Source organism: Dryobates pubescens (assembly GCF_014839835.1).
Source record: "Dryobates pubescens isolate bDryPub1 chromosome Z unlocalized genomic scaffold, bDryPub1.pri SUPER_Z_unloc_1, whole genome shotgun sequence".
NCBI classification, from domain to species: domain Eukaryota; kingdom Metazoa; phylum Chordata; class Aves; order Piciformes; family Picidae; genus Dryobates; species Dryobates pubescens.
In genome coordinates this window covers 409,078-424,117 of record NW_026530690.1, presented here as the reverse complement: position 1 = coordinate 424,117, position 15,040 = coordinate 409,078, and the positions used below count along the sequence as shown (strand labels likewise).

Below are 15,040 nucleotides of genomic sequence, written 5' to 3'. Positions count from 1 at the left end.
CCCCTGGCACCCTGCCCTGGGCCCCCCCTGGCACCCTGCCCTGCGCACCCCCTGGCACCCTGCCCTGCGCACCCCCTGGCACCCCGCCCTGCGCACCCCCTGGCACCCAGCCCTGCGCACCCCGCCCTGGGCACCCCCTGGCACCCCGCCCTGGGCACCCCCTGGCACCCTGCCCTGGGCACCCCCTGGCACCCAGCCCTGGGCACCCCCTGGCACCCTGCCCTGGGCACCCCCTGGCACCCTGCCCTGGGCACCCCCTGGCACCCTGCCCTGCGCACCCCTGGCACCCCGCCCTGGGCACCCCTGGCACCCCGGCACCCCCTGGGCACCCCCTGGCACCCTGCCCTGGGCCCCCCCTGGCACCCTGCCCTGCGCCCCCCCTGGCACCCCGCCCTGCGCACCCCCTGGCACCCAGCCCTGGGCACCCCCTGGCACCCAGCCCTGGGCACCCCCTGGCACCCTGCCCTGCGCCCCCCCTGGCACCCTGCCCTGGGCACCCCCTGGCACCCAGCCCTGGGCACCCCTTGGCACCCTGCCCTGGGCATCCCCTGGCACCCAGCCCTGGGCACCCCCTGGCACCCCGCCCTGGGCACCCCCTGGCACCCAGCCCTGGGCACCCCCTGGCACCCCGCCCTGGGCACCCCCTGGCACCCTGCCCTGCGCACCCCCTGGCACCCCGCCCTGGGCACCCCCTGGCACCCCGCCCTGCGCACCCCCTGGCACCCCGCCCTGGGCACCCCCTGGCACCCTGCCCTGCCCACCCCCTGGCACCCCACCCTGGGCACCCCCTGGCACCCAGCCCTGGGCACCCCTTGGCACCCTGCCCTGGGCACCCCTCCCCCGACAGCTGGCCCTGGGCACCTCCTGCCCACCTCTGGTGCCTTCCTGTCCGCCTGTGGAGTTCCTGCCCTGCCCTCCCTGGCAGTTGGCAGCAGGTGGCAGATGCCAGCAGGTGCCCAAGGTGGCTGAGGCCTCCCTGGAGCTCCTGCCCAGGAGCATAAGAGACCAACCCAAGGCCCTTGGATGTCCTCCCCAGGAAGCTTCTCCCCCTTGGGCTCCTGCCCCTGGAGATGCCAGGCTGGCCGTGGACCTGCTCCTGGTGCCCACCCGAGGGCCTCCAGCTGGCTCCTCAGGGTGCTTCCTCCAGGAGCTGCTTCCTCACCCCCAAGGCTCAGCCCAGGCTTGGAGGAAGACCTCCAGGTGGAGAGCTGGAGACCCCCAAAAGGTCTCCTGAAGGTGGAACCTGGCGTGGAGCTTCAGGTGGACCTCCTGGCACCTTGGCTGTGCCCTCCCCTGCCGTGCCCCTGTGCCCTCTTGGACCAGCTCCTGCTCTCCCAGCGCTGGTGGCTTCCAGAACCACACCCAGATGGTACCTAAGAAGCTTCTAGAAGACCTTGGAGGTGGCTTCCAACCCTCTCCCAGCCTTCAGGTGGACCTCTTGGCACCTCAGCTGTGCCCTCCTCGGCCGTGCCCTGTGCCCTCGTGGACCTTCTCGTGCTTGGAAGAGGTCTCCCACTGCGGGTGGCCTCCGTGCCCACCTCCAGATGGGCCTGAAGAGGCTGCCAGGCACCCTTGGAGGCGGCTTCCCGCCCCCTCCACGCCTTCAGGTGGACCTCTTAGGACCTTGGCTGTGCCCTCCTGGACCTCCTCCTGCCCTGCCAGCGCTGGTGGCCTCCGGAACCACCTCCACCTGAGGAGCTTCTGGCAGACCTTGGAGGTGGCTTCCAGCCCTCTCCAAGCCTTCAGGTGGACCTCTGGGGGGCTCAGTGGAAGCAAGGCCAGAAGCAGCTTCCAGAAATCTCTCTGGTCTTGCACCTCAGGACCTCGTGGAGGACCTCGGAGCTGCTCCGTGCTGGAGAGCCTCTGGAGAAGCCACCAGGCCCCCTGCATGTCCCTTGTGTCCCAATAAAGAGCAGAGACCGCTGCAGCCCCCCGCGGCGCTGGGGGCGCCCCCGGCAGGGGCAGGGCTGGGGCAGGGCTGGGGATGCCGCCGTGGGGTCGGGGTCCAGGGCTGGGGGCGCCCCCGGCAGGGGCAGGGCTGGGGATGCCGCCGTGGGGTCGGGGTCCAGGCCTGGGGGCGCCCCCGGCAGGGGCAGGGCTGGGGATGCCGCCGTGGGGTCGGGGTCCAGGGCTGGGGGCGCCCCCGGCAGGGGCAGGGCAGGGGCAGGGCTGGGGATGCCGCCGTGGGGAGCCGGCTCCGGGGCTCGGGCCGGGGCTGGGGGCGGCCCCGGGCGGGTCCCGGCGGGCAGCAGCCGTCGGTTCCCGTGGGAAAGCTCCGCCGGCCTGCGGCCCTCCTCCGCCGCTTCCTTTGTTCCCGGCGCCGGCAGCCGCCGGGCTGCGACCCCCGGATCGATCCCCCCCCTGCGGAAGGGCTGAGGGGCAGCTCCCCGGCCCTGGGGGGCAGCTGCTGGCAGCAGCAGGGCATCGGCTGGGCACGTCGGGGCTGTGCCAACCTGCTGCCAGCATGGACTCTGCTCCCAGCAGAGCTGCTGCTGCCCTGGCCTCGTCCTGCCTGCCAGCCTCCCATGGCATCCCCTGGGATGGGAAGGGGAAAGAGGGAAGGGGAAGGGGAAGGGGAAGGGGAAAGGGAAGGGAAGGGGGAAGGAAAGGGGGAAGGGGGAAGGGAAGGGGAAAGGGGGAAGGGAACGGGAACGGGAAAGGGAAAGGGAAAGGCAGTTAAGTTGCAGGCAGAGTGTGGGGAGCAAAGCCAAGGCACGGGGGGCAGGGGGGCCTGGGGAGGCAGGCAGGAGGAGCCGGGGGGGCAGGCAGGAGGAGCCGGGGGGCAGGCAGGAGCCGGGGGGGCAGGCAGGAGGAGCCGGGGGGCAGGCAGGAGGAGCCGGGGGGGCAGGCAGGAGGAGCCGGGGGGCAGGCAGGAGCCGGGGGGGCAGGCAGGAGGAGCCGGGGGGCAGGAGGAGCCAGGGGGCAGGCAGGAGGAGCCGGGGGGGCAGGCAGGAGGAGCCGGGGGGGCAGGCAGGAGGAGCCGGGGGGCAGGCAGGAGCCGGGGGGGCAGGCAGGAGGAGCCGGGGGGGCAGGCAGGAGGAGCCGGGGGGGCAGGCAGGAGGAGCCGGGGGGGCAGGAGGAGCCGGGGGGCAGGCAGGAGGAACCGGGGGGCAGGCAGGAGCCGGGGGGGCAGGCAGGAGGAGCCGGGGGGGCAGGCAGGAGGAGCCGGGGGGCAGGCAGGAGCCGGGGGGGCAGGCAGGAGGAGCCGGGGGGGCAGGAGGAGCCGGGGGGCAGGCAGGAGGAGCCGGGGGGGGCAGGCAGGAGGAGCCGGGGGGCAGGCAGGAGGAGCCGGGGGGGCAGGCAGGAGGAGCCGGGGGGGGCAGGCAGGAGGAGCCGGGGGGCAGGCAGGAGGAGCCGGGGGGGCAGGCAGGAGGAGCCGGGGGGCAGGCAGGAGGAGCCGGGGGGGCAGGCAGGAGGAGCCGGGGGGGCAGGAGGAGCCGGGGGGGCAGGAGGAGCCGGGGGGGCAGGCAGGAGGAGCCGGGGGGCAGGCAGGAGGAGCCGGGGGGGGCAGGCAGGAGGAGCCGGGGGGCAGGCAGGAGGAGCCGGGGGGGCAGGCAGGAGGAGCCGGGGGGCAGGCAGGAGCCGGGGGGGGCCGCGGGAGGCAGGGCAGCGCCTGGGAAAGCTGCAGCAGGAGGCAGCACAAAGCAGGCGGCAGGGGCAGGGGCAGGGGCAGGGGCCGGGGCAGGGGCAGGGGCAGGGGCAGGGCCAGGGCCAGGGCCAGGGCCGGGGGGAGCAGCGGAGCCGCTGATCGATACCCGAGTGGCAGCAGAGCTCCTCCTGGCCTGCGGCGCTCCCGGAGACCTCTGTGCTCCTCCCGAGCTGCAGGGCAGGGCAGAAGGGGAGCAGCCTGAAAGGGGCACAGGGACTGAGGTGTCCCTCCTGGGGCTGCCAGCCTGGCACGGGCCAAAGGGTGGCCCTGGGGCAGCTCTGCAGGGCCAGGGAAGGAGGTTCCAGCCCAGAGCAGTGCCCCTGACGGCACAGGAGCACAGAATGCCAGCTCCAAAGGGCCCTCAAGGACCAGCTGAGCCCCAGGGTCCTGCAGCCAGCTGGCAGCACTCTGGGCACCCAGCCCTGCCTACGAGCCAGGAACCACAGCATGGAATCGTGGAGTGGGGGGGGAGGGAGCTTCAGGGTCCTGGAATCATGGAAGGGGCTGGAAGAGCCCTTCAGGATCCTGCTTCTGCAAGCACTCAACAGCAGCTGGAGGTCTCCTTGGAGCTGCTCAGGAGGCTGGGGGCAGACTTTCGGGCAGGGCCTGGTTGTGGCAGGCCCGGGGGGGAGGGTTTGGACTCCAAGAGGGAGACTGAGGGTGGAGAGAAGGGAGAAATGTTTGGCACTGAGGCTGGGCAGAGCCTGGCCCGGAGGCGGGAGCTGCCCCGCGCCTGGCACCGTCCCAGCCGGGGTTTGGAGCTCAGGGCAGCCTGCTGCGGCCACCAGCAGCGCTGGGGAGGGGCAGGGAGCAGCCATCCTGCTTGCCCGGGCACCCCCCCCGGGCATCTTGCAGTGTGCCACCCCCCGCGGCTGCTAGCTGGCACTGGCAGCCGCAGCACCCCCCGCGGGGGCCCTCCAGCTCAGCCCGGGGGGAAGGAAGGAAGGAAGGAAGGAAGGATGGAAGGGGAGCAGCAGCAGCAGCCCTGGAGCTGCATTCGTCTCCCCCGCAGGGGCTGAGCTCCAGCTCCTCTCATCCATCTCCTCCTCCGCAGTCAGCTCCAATCTGCAATTTCCCCTGCCCTGAAAAGAGGCAAAAATCGATCCAGGCCTTGCCAATTTCAGAGCAGGAGAGGGAAGGAGCCCCGGGGAGAGGCAGGGGAGGCCTCTGCCTGCTCTTCCTCAGCACCTCCCCATGCAGAGTGAGGAGGGGCAGGAAAATTGATCCCACCCTGCCCCCCAGCTCCCCCTGCCCAGCCAAACCCACCCCAGGACCCCAGACTACAGCTCAGGGCTCCCAGGACCCCAAAGCACAGCTCAGGGCTCCCAGGACCCCAAAGCACAGCTCAGGGCTCTCTCCCAGAACCCCAAAGCACAGCTCAGAGCTCCCAGAACCCCAAAGCACAGCTCAGGGCTCCCAGATCCCCAAAGCACAGCTCAGGGCTCCCAGATCCCCAAAGCACAGCTCAGGGCTCCCAGATCCCCAAAGCACAGCTCAGGGCTCTCTCCCAGAACCCCAAAGCACAGCTCAGGGCTCTCTCCCAGGACCCCAAAGCACAGCTCAGGGCTCTCTCCCAGGACCCCAAAGCACAGCTCAGGGCTCTCTCCCAGATCCCCAAAGCACAGCTCAGGGCTCCCAGGACCCCAAAGCACAGCTCAGGGCTCCCAGATCCCCAAAGCACAGCTCAGGGCTCCCAGATCCCCAAAGCACAGCTCAGGGCTCTCTCCCAGAACCCCAAAGCACAGCTCAGGGCTCTCTCCCAGGACCCCAAAGCACAGCTCAGGGCTCTCTCCCAGGACCCCAAAGCACAGCTCAGGGCTCTCTCCCAGGACCCCAAAGCACAGCTCAGGGCTCTCTGCACCCCACGTTTGGTGTCCATGGAGGTGTTGGGTTGATGGCTGCACTGAGATCCCCCTGGAGGTCTTCTCCAGCCTCCATGACCCTAGAGCTTGGTGGCATGGAGGTGCTGGGCTGCTGTCGGACCTGCCGACCTTGGAGGTCTTTCCCACCCAACCCCTTGCCATGATTCCTGCTCTCTGAGTCCGCAGGAGGTGCTCTGAACCAGTGGCTCAGCCCCAGCCCAGCTCTGCTCTCCTCAGCCCCAGCACGGCCCAGGAGCAGAGCCCCCAGGAGCAGAGCCCCCAGGAGCAGAGCCCCCAGGAGCAGAGCCCCCAGGAGCAGAGCCCCCAGGAGCAGAGCCCCCAGGAGCAAGAGCCCAGCCAAGCTCTCACCTTCTCCTCCCTCCCTTGCTCCAGGGCTTTGCTGCCGCTGCTCAGGGCCGATTAAAGCTCTCATTCATCACCTCTAAAGAGATTAAAGCCTCCCGAATTCATTTGGTGACCCTAACGAAGACAAACCTGAGCTGAGAGCTCCTTTAATGCAATAGAGCACAACAAAACGGATGAGAGGGGCTCGGAGCCTCTCCCGGCTGCTGGCCGGAGAAGTTCCCCCTTGCTGGGTGGGCAGGCTTGGAGCTCCCAGCCCCCACCTCTCCCGCCCCCCTCCCTCTCGCCCCCCATTTTTTTCACCCACTTTAAGTAAAAGAAAGATCTCCCTGCGAGTAATTTGGGAGTCGTTAGCCCCGGAGCTCGTTAGGCAGCAGCAGCGAATGGCCTTGGAGTCACTGCCGGGGCAAGGCCAGCGGCAGGGCAAGGCGGGGACGGGGCCAGGGAGGCGGCGGGGGGCGAGCCTGGGGGCTCAGCACGGCCACGGAGCTCCCTCACCCAGCTCTGCCCTCAGCCAGCTCTGCCCCAGCCCTCAGCCAGCTCTGCCCTCAGCCAGCTCTGCCCCAGCCCTCAGCCAGCTCTGCCCTCAGCCAGCTCTGCCCTCAGCCAGCTCTGCCCTCACCCAGCTCTGCCCTCACCCAGCTCTGCCCTCACCCAGCTCTGCCCCAGCCCTCACCCAGCTCTGCCCTCAGCCAGCTCTGCCCTCACCCAGCTCTGCCCCAGCCCTCACCCAGCTCTGCGCTCACCCAGCTCTGCCCCCACCCAGCTCTGCCCCAACCCTCACCCAGCTCTGCCCTCACCCAGCTCTGCCCCAGTCCTCACCCAGCTCTGCCCCAACCCTCACCCAGCTCTGCCCTCACCCAGCTCTGCCCCAGCCTGGGACAGTCAGGGGGCTACTGGGGCTGTCAGAGGGCACACTGGGGGTGTTGTGGGGCACACCTGGGCCATCAGAGGGCACCCCGGCTCTGCCGAGGGGGTACCAGGGCTGCTGGGGGGCACGGTGGGGCTGTCAGGGGGCACCCTGGGGCTGATGCCACACTCTGCGGGGCTGCGGGGGCGGGGGGGGCAGGTTGCGGGCTGGGGGGGGCAGGTTGAGGGCTTGCCGGGGGGGGCAGGTTGCGGGGGGGGGGGGGGCAGGTTGCGGGGGGGAGGGGGGGGGGCAGGTTGAGGGCTTGCCGGGGGGGCAGGTTGCGGGCTGGGGGGGCAGGTTGCGGGGGCGGGGGGGGGCAGGTTGCGGGCTGGGGGGGCAGGTTGCGGGGGCGGGGGGGGCAGGTTGCGGGCTGGGGGGGCAGGTTGAGGGCTTGCCGGGGGGGGCAGGTTGCGGGGGCGGGGGGGGCAGGTTGCGGGCTGGGGGGGCAGGTTGAGGGCTTGCCGGGGGGGGCAGGTTGCGGGGGTGGGGGGGGCGGTTGAGGGCTTGCCGGGGGGGCCGGTTGCGGGCTGGGGGGGGCAGGTTGCGGGGGTGGGGGGCGGCCGGTTGCGGGCTGGGGGGGGCCCTCGGGCGCTGCCGAGGCTGCGGGGCCGGGGCGGCCGCTACCGGCTGCCATTTCATCTCGCCGCTCCCTCCCTTCCTCCCTCCCTCTCTCCTCCCTTCCTCCCTCCCTCCCTCCATTTTCTCGCCGGCTGCCGCCGGTACCGGCCCCGCCGCCGCCGTTCCATGTAGTGCCCCCTCCGGACCCCCCCCCCCGCAGACGGGCAGGCGCGGGGCCCCCCCGGCATGAGGAGCTGCAGGATGGTGCGGGTGGCCAGCGTGCTGGGGCTGGTGATGCTCAGCATCGCCCTCCTCATCCTCTCCCTCATCAGCTACGTCTCGCTGAAGAAGGACAACATCTTCGGGGCGCCCCGCGCCGCCGGCCCGGGGGGGCCCCGCATGTACATGTTCCACGCGGGATTCAGGTGAGGGGGCAGGGGGGAGCCCCCCTTCCCTTCCCTTCCCTTCCCTTCCCTTCCCTTCCCTTCCCTTCCCTTCCCTTCCCTTCCCTTCCCTTCCCTTCCCTTCCCTTCCCTTCCCTTCCCTTCCCTTCCCTTCCCTTCCCTTCCCTTCCCTTCCCTTCCCTTCCCTTCCCTTCCCTTCCCTTCCCTTCCCTTCCCTTCCCTTCCCTTCCCCATCCCTTCCCCCTTCCCATCCCTTCCCTTCCCTTCCCATCCCTTCCCCCTTCCCATCCCTTCCCCATCCCTTCCCCCTTCCCATCCCTTCCCCATCCCTTCCCCATCCCTTCCCTTCCCCCATCCTTTCCCTTCCCCCTTCCCCATCCCTTCCCCTCCCTCCCCCATCCCTCCCCTCCCCCATCCCTTCCCACGCTTTCCTTTCCCATCTCTTTCCCCCCGCCCCCCCCCTTCCGCGGTGCAGTCCCCGGGGCAAGGCCCAACCGCTCGGCGCAGCCCCTGCCCGCCCCCCGCCCCCGTACCGGGGCCTGCCGTACCGGGGCCTGCCGTACCGGGGAGGGACAGGGCCGGGAGCGTGGAAAGAGAAGCAGCTCGATGTGGCTCGGTGCGGCCCGGTAGAGCCTTGTGCAGCCCGGCACAGCTCGGTACAGCCCGGTAGGGCCCACTGCAGCCCGGTGCTGCCCGGTCCATGCCACCCCAGGCCCGGTCCGTCCCGGTCCATGCCTCTCCCTCCCGGCGCACGCCGCCGGGGCGCTGGCGCTGTCCGCGGTGCTGAAGCGGCCGCCCCGGGGCCGTGCCGGTAACGGCTGCGGGTCTGTGTCCGTCTGTCCGTCCGCCCGTCCCCGGGGGGCCGCCAGGTCGCAGCTGGCGCTGAAGTTCCTGGACCCTTCCTTCGTGCCCATCACCAACTCGCTGAGCCAGGAGCTGCAGGAGAAGCCTTCCCGCTGGACCTTCAACCGCACAGCCTTCGCCCAGCAGAGGTAGGACCCTGCCGGCCCGGCCGCGGGCTGCGCCCTCCCTCCCCCAGCATGGCCTCACTGCCACCGGGGGCAGCGCTGGGCCCCTGTGGTGCTGGGCGGCAGGAGCTGCACCACAGCCTCTGCCCAGGCGCTGGCAGCTCGCTGCAGGCTGTGACCCACTGCCCCCAGCTGCAGGTGATGCCAGGCTGTGGTCCCCAGCAGCATGTGACCCACTGCTCCCAGCAGCAGGTGATGCCAGGCTGTGGTCCCCAGCAGAATGTGACCCACTGCCCCCAGCTGCAGGTGATGCCTGGCTGTGGTCCCCAGCAGAATGTGACCCACTGCCCCCAGCTGCAGGTGATGCCAGGCTGTGGTCCCCAGCAGAATTTGACCCACTGCTCCCAGCTGCAAGTGACACTGGCACTGCTGGGGGCTCAAGCTGCAGCCCTGCCAGCCTGGGTGACACTGGCACTGCTGGGGGCTCAAGCTGCAGCCCTGCCAGCCTGGGTGACACTGGCACTGCTGGGGGCTCAAGCTGCAGCCCTGCCAGCCTGGGTGACACTGGCACTGCTGGGGGCTCAAGCTGCAGCCCTGCCAGCCTGGGTGACACTGGCACTGCTGGGGGCTCAAGCTGCAGCCCTGCCAGCCTGGGTGACACTGGCACTGCTGGGGGCTCAAGCTGCAGCCCTGCCAGCCTGGGTGACACTGGCACTGCTGGGGGCTCAAGCTGCAGCCCTGCCAGCCTGGGTGACACTGGCACTGCTTGGGGGGTGGAGCTTTAAAAGCCCTCCAGGGATGGAGACTCCACCACAGCCCTGGGCAGCCTGGGTCCGGCCTGGGCAACCCTCTGGGGGCAGAAGTTGTTCCTCATGGCCAACCTCAACCTCCCCCAGGGCAGCTGGAGCCCTCTTGCCCTTGGTGACTCCTTTCCAATGTCCCAGCAGAGAAGCAGGAACTCTGCCACCAGACAGGGCTGGCAGGCAGGGCCTGGGCTCGATGCCACTCTCATGCCCACAGGCTCTGCCCACTCCACTCAGGAGCCCTGGAGCACAGCGAGGAGGTGGCACCGGGCCTGCCTCACCCCTTCCCCAGGCCCTCTCCAGCTGCTGTGGCAGCAGCATTGCCTCATCCCTGGCACCACCAGCTCCTGCCTAGCTCTGTGCCACCCCCCTGGTGACTCCAGCTAATGCCTCAGGAGCTGCCTCTGCATTTGTCCCCGGGCCAGAACCCATCAGGAGGGCACCAGAGGGACTCCATTAAGGCTGAGGTAGTGCAGGATGGGAGCTGGGAGGAGGCTGGGAGCTTTCCACCAGCAGGAGCAGGCAGTGGCATGGGGTTGCTAATTTTGGGCCCTGCTAGGGAAAGGCCTGGGCAGGGTTGGGCTCTAAGTGGCCCCCAGCGAGGCGATGCCCAGCGAGGGCATTAAGGGATGCCACAGGGACACAGCCACTTGGCTTTGGCATTCCTAGGCCAGGAAGTATTTGCTGCATTCCCACCCAAGGCTCCAGCAGGAGCCAGCTCCCCCATTCCCACCCAAGGCTCCAGCAGGAGCCAGCTCCCCCATTCCCACCCAAGGCTCCAGCAGGAGCCAGCTCCCCCATTCCCACCCAAGGCTCCAGCAGCAGCCAGCTCCCCCATTCCCACCCAAGGCTCCAGCAGCAGCCAGCTCCCCCATTCCCACCCAAGGCTCCAGCAGCAGCCAGCTCCCCCATTCCCATCCAGGAAGGGCCAGGGCCAGGCTCTGCTCAGCTGTACCCTGGGCTAGGCCAAGGGGCAAGGGATGGAAAGTGCAGCCCAGGAGGTTGCAGCTCAAGCTGAGGAGGAACTTCTGGCCTGGGAGGCTGCCAGAGGCCTGGAGCAGGCTGCCCAGAGAGGTTGTGGAGTCTCCTGCTCTGGAGCCTTCCCAGCCCTGTCTGGATGTGTTCTGTGTGCCCTGTGCTGGGCTCTGTGCTGCTGCTCTGGCAGGGGGCTGGACTCGAAGATCTCCTGAGGTCCCTTCCTGCCCCTTACATCCTGTGATGCTCTGCCCCCAGCCCCAGTTCCCCTCTTCCCCTGTTGCAGACAGGAGCTCCTGCAGCACATGAGTGTGAGCTGTGATCCTCTGACCCTGTGCTCTGTGCCCCTGAGCCCCCAGCCCCAGTCTCCCCCTGTGCTGCAGGCAGGAGCTGCTGCAGCAGGGGGCTGTGCTCTGTGCCCCTGAGCCCCCAGCCCCAGTCTCTTCCTGTGCTGCAGGCAGGAGCTGCTGCAGCAGGGGTCTGTGCTCTGTGCCCCTGAGCCCCCAGCCCCAGTCTCTCTCCCCCTGTGCTGCAGGCAGGAGCTGCTGGTGCAGGGGGCTGTGCTCTGTGCCCCTGAGCCCCCAGCCCCAGTCTCCCCCTGTGCTGCAGGCAGGAGCTGCTGCAGCAGGGGGCTGTGCTCTGTGCCCCTGAGCCCCCAGCCCCAGCCTCAGTCTCTCCCTGTGCTGCAGGCAGGAGCTGCTGCAGCAGGGGGCTGTGCTCTGTGCCCCTGAGCCCCCAGCCCCAGTCTCCCCCTGTGCTGCAGGCAGGAGCTGCTGCAGCAGGGGGCTGTGCTCTGTGCCCCTGAGCCCCCAGCCCCAGCCCCAGTCTCTCCCTGTGCTGCAGGCAGGAGCTGCTGCAGCAGGGGGCTGTGCTCTGTGCTCTGTGCCCCTGAGCCCCCAGCCCCAGTCTCCTCCTGTGCTGCAGGCAGGAGCTGCTGGTGCAGGGGGCTGTGCTCTGTGCCCCTGAGCCCCCAGCCCCAGTCTCCCCCTGTGCTGCAGGCAGGAGCTGCTGCAGCAGGGGGCTGTGCTCTGTGCTCTGTGCCCCTGAGCCCCCAGCCCCAGTCTCCCCCTGTGCTGCAGGCAGGAGCTGCTGCAGCAGGGGGCTGTGCTCTGTGCCCCTGAGCCCCCAGCCCCAGTCTCCCCCTGTGCTGCAGGCAGGAGCTGCTGCAGCAGGGGCTGTGCTCTGTGCTCTGTGCCCCTGAGCCCCCAGCCCCAGTCTCCCCCTGTGCTGCAGGCAGGAGCTGCTGGTGCAGGGGGCTGTGCTCTGTGCCCCTGAGCCCCCAGCCCCAGCCTCAGTCTCCCCCTGTGCTGCAGGCAGGAGCTGCTGGTGCAGGGGGCTGTGCTCTGTGCCCCTGAGCCCCCAGCCCCAGTCTCTCTCCCCCTGTGCTGCAGGCAGGAGCTGCTGGCGCAGGGGGCTGTGCTCTGTGCCCCTGAGCCCCCAGCCCCAGTCTCCCCCTGTGCTGCAGGCAGGAGCTGCTGCAGCAGGGGTCTGTGCTCTGTGCCCCTGAGCCCCCAGCCCCAGTCTCTCTCCCCCTGTGCTGCAGGCAGGAGCTGCTGGTGCAGGGGGCTGTGCTCTGTGCCCCTGAGCCCCCAGCCCCAGTCTCCCCCTGTGCTGCAGGCAGGAGCTGCTGCAGCAGGGGGCTGTGCTCTGTGCCCCTGAGCCCCCAGCCCCAGCCTCAGTCTCTCCCTGTGCTGCAGGCAGGAGCTGCTGCAGCAGGGGGCTGTGCTCTGTGCCCCTGAGCCCCCAGCCCCAGTCTCCCCCTGTGCTGCAGGCAGGAGCTGCTGCAGCAGGGGGCTGTGCTCTGTGCCCCTGAGCCCCCAGCCCCAGCCCCAGTCTCTCCCTGTGCTGCAGGCAGGAGCTGCTGCAGCAGGGGGCTGTGCTCTGTGCTCTGTGCCCCTGAGCCCCCAGCCCCAGTCTCCTCCTGTGCTGCAGGCAGGAGCTGCTGGTGCAGGGGGCTGTGCTCTGTGCCCCTGAGCCCCCAGCCCCAGTCTCCCCCTGTGCTGCAGGCAGGAGCTGCTGCAGCAGGGGGCTGTGCTCTGTGCTCTGTGCCCCTGAGCCCCCAGCCCCAGTCTCCCCCTGTGCTGCAGGCAGGAGCTGCTGCAGCAGGGGGCTGTGCTCTGTGCCCCTGAGCCCCCAGCCCCAGTCTCCCCCTGTGCTGCAGGCAGGAGCTGCTGCAGCAGGGGCTGTGCTCTGTGCTCTGTGCCCCTGAGCCCCCAGCCCCAGTCTCCCCCTGTGCTGCAGGCAGGAGCTGCTGGTGCAGGGGGCTGTGCTCTGTGCCCCTGAGCCCCCAGCCCCAGCCTCAGTCTCCCCCTGTGCTGCAGGCAGGAGCTGCTGGTGCAGGGGGCTGTGCTCTGTGCCCCTGAGCCCCCAGCCCCAGTCTCTCTCCCCCTGTGCTGCAGGCAGGAGCTGCTGGCGCAGGTGGACGTGGTGAAGAACTTCTCGCTGACTCGGGGCAGCGTGCGAGTGGGGCAGCTGCTGCACTACGACTACTCGAGCCACAAGTACGTGTTCTCGGTGAGCAGCAGCTTCCGCTCGCTGCTGCCGGAGGTGTCGCCGCTGCAGCAGCGCCACCACAACGTCTGCGCCGTGGTGGGCAACGGCGGCATCCTGACCGGCAGCCGCTGCGGGCCCCGCATCGACGCCGCCGACTTCGTCTTCCGCTGCAACTTCGCCCCCACCGAGGCCTTCCAGCGCGACGTGGGCCGCAAAACCAACCTGACCACCTTCAACCCCAGCATCCTGGAGAAGTACTACAACAACCTGCTCACCATCCAGGACCGCAACAACTTCTTCCTCGGCCTGAAGAAGCTGGACGGCGCCATCCTCTGGATCCCGGCCTTCTTCTTCCACACCTCGGCCACCGTCACCAGGACCTTGGTGGATTTCTTCGTGGAGCACAGGGGGCAGCTGAAGGTGCAGCTGGCCTGGCCGGGGAACATCATGCAGCACGTCAACAGGTGAGAGCTCCTGCCCTGCCCTCTCCCTCCCTCCGTGCCTCCCTCCCTGGCAGTGCTGCCGATGCCCCAGGAGCTACCTCCCGCGGGCTCCTTCGTTGCCAGGGACCAGGCTGCCCACAAGCTCGTGGAGGCTCCTGCTCTCCCCAGACCCACCCAGATCACAGTCCTGCAGTGGCTGACCCCGAGGGCTGGAGTGGAGGATCAGGGAGATGGTTGAGGCTCCTTCCCTGGGGATACTCGAGGTGAAGCTGAGTGAGGCCCTGGGCAGCCTGAGCTAGCTGGGGATGTCCCTGCTGACTGCAGGGAGCTTGGACTGGATGAGCTTTGGAGCTCCCTTTCAGCCCGACCCATTCCATGGCCTCGAAGCTCCCTCTCAACCCATTCCATGGCTCTATGACCTTGAAGACCCCTCCCAACCCATCCTGTCACCCCAGGACCCTGAAGGTCCCTGCCAGTGCCCTGTCCTTTCCCGGGCACAAGGATAACCACGAGAGACATCAGGCAGGGTGCTGCTGAGGTGGCCGTGCCCCCCGTGCCCTGGCAGCTCTGCAGGCCCTCAGGTGCCCGCGGTGTCCCCGCAGGTACTGGAAGAACAAGCACCTGTCCCCGAAGCGGCTCAGCACCGGCATCCTGATGTACACCCTGGCCTCTGCCATCTGCGAGGAGATTCACCTCTACGGCTTCTGGCCCTTCGGCTTCGACCCCAACACCAGGGAGGACCTCCCCTACCACTACTACGACAAGAAGGGCACCAAGTTCACCACCAAGTGGCAGGAGTCCCACCAGCTGCCCGCCGAGTTCCAGCTGCTCTACAGGATGCACGGCGAGGGCCTGGCCAAGCTCACCCTGTCCCACTGTGCCTAAGGACCAAACTCTTCCAAGTGCCAAATGATTGTCTACAAGAAGTGCCCAGAGCCCCCCATCAAAGCGTTCTGCTGACGAGATCCCACCCAGAGAAACCTTCCCCCCCCCGGTGCACCCCCCCCAGCCCGGAGCCTTGCCCCGGGGGCTGGGTGCCCGCCGCGGGTGAGCGGGGCATGGAGCAGCCTCCCCGGCTGCTCTCCACCGCTTTGCTCTCCCAGGTCAGAGCATCCCGGAGCGGCTCGGCTCGGAAGGGAGCCTAGAGGTCATCCGGAGCGGGCCTCAGCCCGCCTGGCCTCGGACAGCCCCAGGGAGGGGGCAGCATCCCCAGCCTCTCCGCAGAGCCCCGCCAGACCTGCCCCTGGCTGCGCTTGCGAGCCCTCTGCCGCCCCAGCACCCGCGACCTGCCCTGGATGGCCTCAGTTTCTCCTGCCCTGCTCCCCACTTCGGCCTGGGAACGCTGATCCTGACTGGAACTGCTGCTTTCCAGAGGTTTTGTTGCTGCTTCTGTCCCCGTTGCTCTGCGCAGCTCAGCATCCGCAGCCTGCCTCGGCTCCCCGCACCGCAGGCCCCTGGGGGCGCTCCTGCGCCCCCCGCCCGGAGCCTTTCCTAGGGCCTGAGCCGGACGCTTTCCTAGAGACCGGTGTGGAGGAGGAGGCTCTGCCCCGGCCTGGCCCTCAGCTTGGTGCTTCTGCTGCTCTTGGAGTGCTTTCACCCGACCTGGGCCGAG

At 69.6% G+C, this 15,040-nt stretch overlaps 1 protein-coding gene across 1 annotated transcript; it reads left to right on the top strand.

Moving 5' to 3' along the window:
* Positions 1 to 7,480: 7,480 nt before the first annotated feature.
* On the top strand, positions 7,481 to 14,392 carry ST8SIA3 (ST8 alpha-N-acetyl-neuraminide alpha-2,8-sialyltransferase 3). Its single transcript, XM_054179285.1, has 4 exons — positions 7,481 to 7,767; positions 8,616 to 8,738; positions 12,892 to 13,449; positions 14,031 to 14,392. The coding sequence occupies exons 1-4, from the start codon at positions 7,589 to 7,591 to the stop codon at positions 14,311 to 14,313; spliced, it is 1,143 nt and encodes a 380-aa protein (XP_054035260.1). The 5' UTR covers positions 7,481 to 7,588; the 3' UTR covers positions 14,314 to 14,392.
* Positions 14,393 to 15,040: the final 648 nt, after the last annotated feature.